Source organism: Alosa pseudoharengus, unplaced genomic scaffold (assembly GCF_046254945.1).
Source record: "Alosa pseudoharengus isolate Yale_2024_CS ecotype anadromous, Long Island Sound unplaced genomic scaffold, YU_APseudo_1.1 YU_APseudo_1.1_scf_12, whole genome shotgun sequence".
NCBI lineage: Eukaryota > Metazoa > Chordata > Actinopteri > Clupeiformes > Clupeidae > Alosa > Alosa pseudoharengus.
In genome coordinates, this window is record NW_027468587.1 from 40,365,305 (window position 1) to 40,374,779 (window position 9,475).

General features: G+C 39.3%; 1 protein-coding gene across 2 annotated transcripts in view; it reads left to right on the top strand.

Moving 5' to 3' along the window:
• mag (myelin associated glycoprotein) overlaps positions 1-8,423 on the top strand; it is a 45,453-nt gene extending 37,030 nt beyond the window's left edge. Inside the window, exons 8-9 of one of the 2 annotated variants that reach the window (XM_076281232.1) lie at positions 3,915-3,971; positions 5,219-8,423. In XM_076281232.1, coding sequence (XP_076137347.1) covers positions 3,915-3,971; positions 5,219-5,377 — 216 coding nt within the window. In that variant the 3' untranslated portion in view covers positions 5,378-8,423. The remainder of the gene's footprint in view (positions 1-3,914; positions 3,972-5,218) is intronic. The other variant, XM_076281234.1, reaches the window with a different exon arrangement.
• Positions 8,424-9,475: the final 1,052 nt, after the last annotated feature.

Sequence of the window (9,475 nt, forward strand, 5' to 3'; positions counted from 1 at the left end):
ATAATAAAACAATAATGTCAATTCAATCAATAATATAAAAACAATGACATGCTAAGACTACATTAAGGAGAATATCAATAATAAACAATAATGTCAAATGAATTAACAGCCCAATTAAAATAAAACAACATTATATAAACCACAACACATAAGCGCTTAAACAACTAAGTATATGTTGAATAGGAATGTCTTTAGACCCCTCTTAAACGACCCAAAACTACCACAGGAACGGAGAGCACTGGGCAGTTCATTCCACCAACATGGAACTTCACTATTAGCTGGCTTACCCGCTTGTGTAACAAGATCATTACAGCTGATTCAAAATGCTGGAGCGGAACCACTGAAGAAAAGAGTCTGGAATTAGACCCAGTTTTCATGACTGGTCGACACAACATACGCTCACCAGAAGACCGCAGTGGGCGGTGGGGGATGTAAAGCTTGATTATTGAATTAAAATAACTAGGAGCAGATCTAGTTAGTGTCCTATAGGCCAAAGTGAGAGATTTAAATTTAATTCTGGCTACTATAGGGAGCCAATGGAGAGTAACTAGGAGAGGAGTTACATGTGTCCTCTTTGGCTGATTGAAGACCAGGCGTGCTCCAGCATTTTGAATCAGCTGTAATGATCTTGTTACACAAGCGGGTAAGCCAGCTAATAGTGAATTACAATAGTCCAGCTTAGAGATGACCATGGTCTGAACAAGAAGTTGTGTGGAATCTTGTGTCAGATAAGGTCTGATCTTCCTAATGTTGTAAAGCATAAACCGACATGATTTTGCAATAGAAGCTATATGCTCAGAGAAGTTAAGTCGGTCATCAATTACAACGCCCAAGTTTCGTGCCGATCTAGTTGGGGTCAGTGAAGTTGAGTCAAGATGGATGTTAATCTGTTGGGGAATAGCTGTTTTAGCTGGAAACACCAAAAACTCTGTTTTTGAGAGATTAAGCTGAAGGTGCCGATCTTTCATCCAGGCTGAAATATCCTTAAGGCATGCAGAAATCCGGTGGGAAACACTAGAGTCATCAGGTGGGATGAGTGTCGTCTGCATAACAGTGATAGTCAAATCCATGGGAGCGAATGGTATCACCTAAGGAAGTGGTGTAAATAGAGAAAAGCAAGGGTCCTAATACTGATCCCTGAGGCACACCTGTGGTGAGGTCATGAGACTTAGATACCTGTCCCTGCCAAGACACGTTGAAAGAACGCCCTTTAAGGTAAGATTCAAACCAGTCAAGAGCTTTTCCAGAAATTCCCAGTTCAGATAGTATAGATAGGAGAATGTCATGGTTAACAGTATCAAAGGCTGCAGATAAATCTAGTAGAATTAATACTGATGACTGAGCAGAGGACTTAGCTACTCTCAATGCTTCAGTCACAGACAGAAGAGCAGTTTCAGTAGAATGGCCACTCTTGAAACCAGACTGCATAGGGTCTAGTAGATTATTCTGATGAAGAAAGTCACAAACTTGCTTGAAGACCACTTTCTCCAAAACCTTTGACAAGAAAGGAAAAAGGGAGACAGGTCTGTAGTTCTTCACCTCAGTTGGATTAAGTTTACTTTTCTTTAGCAGAGGTGTAACCCTAGCCTGTTTAAAAGAATAAGGAACTATTCCAGAACTGAGTTGTTGCTTGCGAATAGCTTGACAACGCTACAAACGTCCAATATTAGCCCAATAATTACATTGTCAATAGGCTAATCATTGCCTAGGCTATCTCTCTTTACTAGTTGCCACTTTTGTCTGTAATCTGGAAGCTTGGCACATTTAGCAGTATTCTACCTGGCCGTTTCTACCTGGCCGTTTTATCCCTCCTGGCCTCTTTCTACATCCATCCTTCCTGACGCTTCTGGCTACTATAGGGCCGGCCCGGCTATCCGGAGGCTATCTGAGAAAACTTTTTGGAAAAGACGGGTGATATGGACCCAACCAACTCTTTTTGGGAGGGGAGAACTCCCTCACATGGTAGGCTACAACCCATACAGAGGCAACGGTGTCATGTACAGAATGCGGAACGTGTATAGCCTACTTTAAGAGAAGATAGACTAACTTGACAAATGTCAATATTTTTTTCCCTCGACCGGCCCAAAAGTGAAGCGGCCCACCGGGAATTCTCCCGATTCTCCCGATTACCCACCCGGGCCGGACAGAGGTAAAGGGTGTTAAGGAGAAAAAAGAAGGGGGGGGGGGTGGAGTGCCTGTATGGCCTGTACTAAAAGGGGTGGCGTTGTCAGGATTATGGTTTAAATTGTAAGACTTGCTTACATTCTCCTCAAAGATGTGGCCGGCTACAGCGAAGTGTTTGTTAAAGGCGGGACAAATTTCTAATGGGTCTTGAAAGCTACAGGAGTCAGACATTACAGAGGTTGGTAATGAAGCATTTGAGTTACCACCAATAGATTTGAAAGCTTTCCAGAAGAGTGTAGGGTTTGAGTAAGAGCTGGAGAGCAAGTTGAGGTGATAGTTGGACTTAGCTTGCCTCACCATTGCTGTACATTTATTTATAATTTTTCTGAAGAAGGCCCAATCAGTGTCAGAGTTGGTATGTCTGGCCAGAGCCCTTATTTCTGGATAAAAGGCTGGCAGTTCTGATGAGAACCAGGCATTCGATCTGTTCTTTACTTTAAACTTTTTAATTGGGGCATGAGTATTACCAACCGAAAGAAAGACATCAGTGAAAAAGTTTAGGGCTAGCTCAACATCTGCAAATTCGCTTGTACGGCTGCCATACAAGTCACTCAAAAAGGCTTGGTTTTTGAAATGTTTCAGGTTCATCTTCGGGAGGGAGGGGGGGGGGGTGCTTTCTTTTGGATAGAGATTGGACTGGCTGTAAATTACCACAATGAGGTCAGAAATCTAGGTGTTTTCCTAGATTCCTCTTTGAATTTCAATAAGCAAGTCAGTAGTGTGGTTGTCTTTCAACTAAAACAAATAGCTAAATTAAAGCCCTGGCTCTCATATAATGACTTAGAAACTGTAATCCACGCTTTTGTTACATCTAGGCTGGACTATTGTAACTCTCTGTATTTAGGTCTGAACCAATCTACTCTTGCTACACTTCAATTAGTCCAAAATGCAGCAGCTAGGCTTCTTACTGGAAAAAAGAAACATATGCACATAAGTCCTGTGCTGGCCCAACTCCATTGGTTACCTGTCAAATACAGAATTCATTTTAAAGTTTTACTTTTTGTTTTCAAAGCCCTAAATGGAATGGCACCACAGCATATCTGTGACCTTTTAAGTCCCTACTGTCCTTCTAGGCCACTGAGGTCTTCCTCACAACATCTTCTATCAGTCCCAAATGCAACCCTAAAAACTAAAGGTGATAGGGCTTTTTCTGTTGCTGTTCATTTAAATAAAGTAATTTAGTGGAATTTCTTGGTTAAATAAAGAAGCAGGAGACTAATAAATGTGTGTGGGCAATAGTTATAAAGGTTAATTACATAACACTTTCCCATAATTCCTACATTGCATGATCATTTAATGGTTTTTGATGTTGATGTTGTTGATATCAGTAGTAACAGTAGTAGTAGTAGTAGTAGTATTTGTGACTGCAGAACTGCATCTAATCTCAGTCTAGTTGTGATCAAACTTTTTAATCACTTGATGGTCACACAAAATGTTGTGCCACTGATTTCCCATTTATCCTGTATATAAAAAAGGGACACCCTTATATTTGTTTACACAGTTGTGGTCATATGTGCTTGCTTGCTTATTACTTTGCTAATGAGCCACTTATTAAAATGTTTTTTTGTGATACTTAAGCAGCTGATTACCTCTCAGTTGTAGACCTGCTGTTAGTTGTGGTTTTACTGGAATCCCATTTTTACCATTAGTTGGAGTATCTTTTATCCACTGTTTTCTAAAACATCATGGCTTCTATGCCTCTCTCTGTTTACTTTCCTTTAACTAAACAGCTTAAGACTGAGCTGCTGGGCTCAAAGTTTAACTCCATCCTAGAAGAGAATACCACGGTAAGGTCCACACATCAAAGCATTTCTGCATAACTCATTCACTGGCATTTAATTTAGGTGTCATCTTTAATTAGGGGTCGAAGCATAACAGCTTTGACAAAATGTTACAGGGAAATAAAACCATAATGTGAAATTCTGAACGTATTTCCCAATTAGGGGCCCCACTCTTACAATTATCTTGTACATTCACTTGCCTGAAGGGGCACTATTAAAAGTACAGTGTGTCCCACAGAATTGAATTCTATTTGTGGTGGTAGGTTTGCAGAATTAACTTGAATGCAACAGTTTTTAACAAATTAGCGCAGTGTGGTTATGATGCTAACCAGATTTAAGCACAATTTAGAACAACCTGGAAAATCATTGTGTAGCGGTCAATGTTGATATTGTGGTGGGCCGCCACAAATAAGTCAATGTATGGGAAACACTGAAGTAGCTTTGTATCTTCTGTTATTTAGTATTTTGCCCCTAACTAATGATACAGTGAAACCTCAGACATTACCCATAGGTGACCCATTCCCATGCACCAATTAATCCAATCTTCACAAAATGTTTATATATCAACATCTAAAGACAATAAACAGTACATTTGTTTGGGGATTTTTGATTTGTCAAACCAGTTTTAAGCTTCAAACATACATGATGGTGTGACCCATGACACTTTGGCAAGTATGTTGTGATGTAAAAGCCAAAACTTAACAAAACTTGATACACACAATCACTACCACTTTCTTTGGACATTACATTTAGTGAAAATTCAACAATGTAATATCACATTAAATCTTACATTTTAAGATATTTTCTTAATCCATTGGCAGATAAATTTGCTTGTTTTTTGTCTTAAAATAAGCCAAAATCTTCTTAAATTAAGTCAAATAATCTTACAAGAAAGCTTAAAGTAAGTATATCCTTATACTAAAAACAATACCAACTAGATGTTTTATCTTAATATAACACTTAGTAAGATATCACTTTTTGCAGTGATTGACCCTGATGATTGCTTCTCCTAACATGTAATCACACACAAATATGTATTTTTGTTTGTTACGGTAAAATGCAAGGCTCTTACAAAAAGTAAGACATACGTGATGCCATGAAAAAGTTGTTTCAAAAGCTCAAGAGAAAACTTTGAGTACTTTGGTGTTTGTGGTTCAGCTTTTAGTTTGCAATGAAAATGAAAATATAATGCTGCCTCTCATTTATGTCGTAAGTTGTATGCTGACTTGTCACTTGCTTCATCCCTCTTGCAGGGAGAAGAGGGGGATTATCAGTCTGTGGGCTCTGTGGCAGGCTTACACAGGCCAGAGCTGAACTACGCTGCCTTGGAGTTCATGAGAGGAAGGCCTAGGGAAGGGAAAGCAGGAACAGGGGATGACACCAGTGACTACACTGAAATCAAATCCAAGTGAAGCGCAGTGCTTCTCTGACACATTTGCTGCATTGGACACAGTATCTGGATACCATCTTCTCCCCTCACACTACTCAATACCACTTCACCTCCAAGCTACCACCATGGCATTGATCATATTTTATCAAGTAATATTTGCTAAGGTTTGGGGCAAATCAGTATGTCAAACAACAACTGCAAACAACGGCAAAAAGTGGTTTCTCTCCACAACATTATTCCCAGACCATATGTTCCTACTCAGTCTTTCAGTAACCATCATGTAAAAAGAAAAATATGCTACCAAAAAGTAAACTTTCAACCTTCAGGGCTCTAATTTGTGTGATGTGAAACAAGGTAGGCAGTGCGCTTAGTTTGTCATGCTTGAACTAAAGCTAATTCAATTACAGGCAAAACCATTTAGCTAATTTAATACCATGTGCACAATACTTCACGCAAACATGGGTGGGGTAATTGAGTTTCTTCAATACCCTGCACAATTTTCATGAAACTTCTAAAAATCAAGGAGGACCAGACCAATGTCAACCTGTGTCATGTAGATGTTAAAAAGCTCTACTAATTACTCAACCCATTTATTCTTGATTGTACCCAGCAATGTCTCAATAAATTAGCACATGTATGCACAGTGAAATTTCAAATTAGAGTCCTTTTTACCCTTGCCATGCTCTATCTCACTCTATGCAGTGACTGCCAAAGTGACAGGGAAGAGTTGCCTCTGTGTTGGGAACCCTGAAATAATATAATCCGCAAACTTTGCCATCGGTGATTGCATATTATTTAGCTATTATTCCAAATTTCATAAAATTCATTGTTTTAAGTCTCCTTTCATTTGTCAAGATTGATTTGATTGATATACTGTATGACTACACTGACATAAAACAGTAGTTCATCTGTCTCTGTACCAATATCACATCCAGGGCCGAATTTATTCAATCGTCGTGTGCAACTTCTCACTGAATCATATATTCACATATTCTCACAATTTTGTACAGAGGGTTTTTTGTTAGATTATCACCATGTTCTCTTCATATGAACCTGAGGCAATTGTGTTGTCAATGTCCACTCTCACAGTTATCTTTAAATGAGTTGTGACACAGATTAAATTGGTTAAATTAGTATGTAGCATTTTCCCAATAAACCTTGTCATGCCTATGGATGGACTTGAATTGCTCTAGCTGTGGGGTCATTAGGGGAATCAGCTGCCATGTAGTTCTAATTTGTGTTCAAAGTTATATATTCTGTTCTTAAAGATAATGCATGTCTCCATTTTGCAATTTGCGACATACTACTTTAGCAGAGAATGAATAATCCAGGGGTTTGTTTCTAGAAAGGGCCGTTGGCTAACTTGCTTGGTAGTTATAACTGTCGTTCATGGATGAAGTGTTTCAAGAAAGGATAGTTCCAACCAACAATCACAAATTTGGTCGGAAATTTGTTGTGCTTGGCAGCTTTAAAGGGGTTGTTGAAGCATCATTCATAGATATTTGCAGTTGTCTACGTTTTAATTGCAGTTTGACAAGACTGAACTTCTACATACTAAGGTACCTGAACAACCTCCAACTGAGCATTTCACTTATCATAACATTTTAAAATTATATTTATTCATCTTGAGTGCAAGGGTGTGTAACAAAGGAGATTACGATGGTGGTTAGACACAACTGTGCCCAACAAAATCCACACATGCGTGTGAGCAGAGGCTGTAATTAAGAAAATATTGGGACATGACAAACTATTTCTTACATTCGTTATTAGTTGGTTGTGCAATCTCAATAATTGTTATGTATAATGTAGCCCTATAGATGCTCTAGTAAATGTGTAGGACTAATTTTTAACCCTCAACTTGTAGCATGACGTCATTAACACTGGTCTGTGTTTTGCACGACGGAACTTGCCATTTTCGACCAAACAGAGCTTTCTAGACACATTTCTAAGTAGGCCATTATTTGAGTGAGAGTTGTGTCATACCATGGTGGTTTAGCAAAGGATAAGGTAGCTTTTCTAGAAATGAACCCCAGGCCATTGCACTACAACATGTCTAATTCACATGCAAGTCCTTAGTGTCAAATCATTTGGGTATTGGTTTAATAGAAGTTTTTCCTTCATTTATAAAACTGGTCATCCTCCCTTAGTGCCTGTGTTCAACATGACCTAACATTGCAGTAAACAAATTTGAATATTGCAATCTCTAGTATTTAATATACCTTTAAGTTGACTGGGTGATTCCTTCCCGGAATGATGTCTGCTCAGTTACTGCGGCAACAGGCCAACACAATATGTGTGTGAGGATTACTGACAGCAATGACTGATAGACAGACCGTTTAACCTCTTTCATCACGGTTTGTTCCTCTGTCATCATTATTATCATATCCCATCTCATACTATGTACAGCCATTTGCATTTTTCCCTGTCAGGTATCTTTTACTGTTTGCATTGAAGAGTGCTTAGAACATTTTTTGTGTGTACACAGGGTATATATGCCCCCTCAGTAAAGGAGGATTCTGCTACTTCAAAGGAACATGATGAGTTAAGATACTGACAGTGTGCTGGAGTCCTTCATATGACGCAGACCTATTAAGACAATGTGATAGAGAGATCACTGATAATGAAAAACAGAAAGATGCAATGGTGGTAGTCTTGCACCTGTGAATTATTAATGAGTTATTGACGGCTATTGATCTTACTGTAATTAGTTCTGAATGTTTGTGTATTAATGTATTGCATATTTATGTAAACCATGGCAACACAGTAAAATAATGGATTAAATTACTAAAAAGTTTAACTTTTATGAGAGCTGACAAGGTTCAGCAGGGAAGGATATGAAGTTAAGTGAAGATCCAGAGCATGACATACCAAATAATCAAATTATCAACAAATAATCAGGCTTCATTTCAAGGATGTCAGAAATCCATTGTGACCACTCCTGTTGTGAAAACTGGTAAAACTTGGGGATACATTTTGTTATTTTGCACGTATGATATACAGCACACATTTGACATTACATTGATTTTATCAATGATCAGTGTAAACTTTTTGTACAGTTACTTGATCATTTCAAACTCAACTCTGTAATGTAAAAGCTGTTGCTATTAAATATTGACAATATAATATGAATGCTGTTGTGAGCTTGCATCATTTTATTTACCCCAGTAACTACGCTTTGCATAATTTAGTTAAATATATTCTTCAACCAGCTAATAACGACAATGGCTTAGTGGCTATACAATGCAGGGGTACCAAGTTTAGTCAAGTATAAAGATATTTTAGGATAGGCCTAAAGTAACAAATAGCTCATCGAACAAGAACCTATAGAGTGGGGAAGTCAAGCCTTTTAACTCTTCCTGGTTCCCAATGTAGCAGGGTGGAGGTAAATGTTCGAATGGAGCTAGTCGACTACGCCACCTGCGAGGGTTAGGCCCTCCCAGGAACTAATTTAGAAACCTTGTTGGTCAGTTTAGACCCCTTTGGGCACACAGGTTCGCAACACTGAGACTAGAGACATGGTTCTATAAAAATAAAATGACAATTTATTGACACATAACAATAACAGGTCCATTATGGACTGTACAGAGACAACACAAACAGGAATACAACCACAAGAGACTAATCATATACAAGATACACCCACATACAAACAGGTTGCACACAGATATTGCACAAGGTCCAATAGGCCGGGAACAGGGCAGTGGGCTCACCAGGGCTAGCAAGAGGCTAACAAGGGGTAGGATCCAGGCACAGCACAACACAGGTGAACACGGCACACACTTGATGCACAGCAATTACAAAGGACAGTGAAGGGAAACCACCACCTGGGAATCAGCTTGCCACCCATTTTGGCCCAACAGCTCCTGGAGGTCAGGCTGCATGAGCGCAACCACCTGGTCAGCTTTAAGGTCACAACCTGCACGTACAGAGAGGGGGTTGCATTCACTCACAAACATTCAAGACGAGGACAAACACGGTACAAACATAAAACATAAGCAGCAGTAGAAGACAGGGCGACAGCATCAGGTGGCGTGGGAGCAGCAAGCTTGAAGATGGTCAACCACCAGTTCCGGGTTCGCTGAAGTACCGTTGTCCCCTGGATGTGGAGGAGGGGCACGGC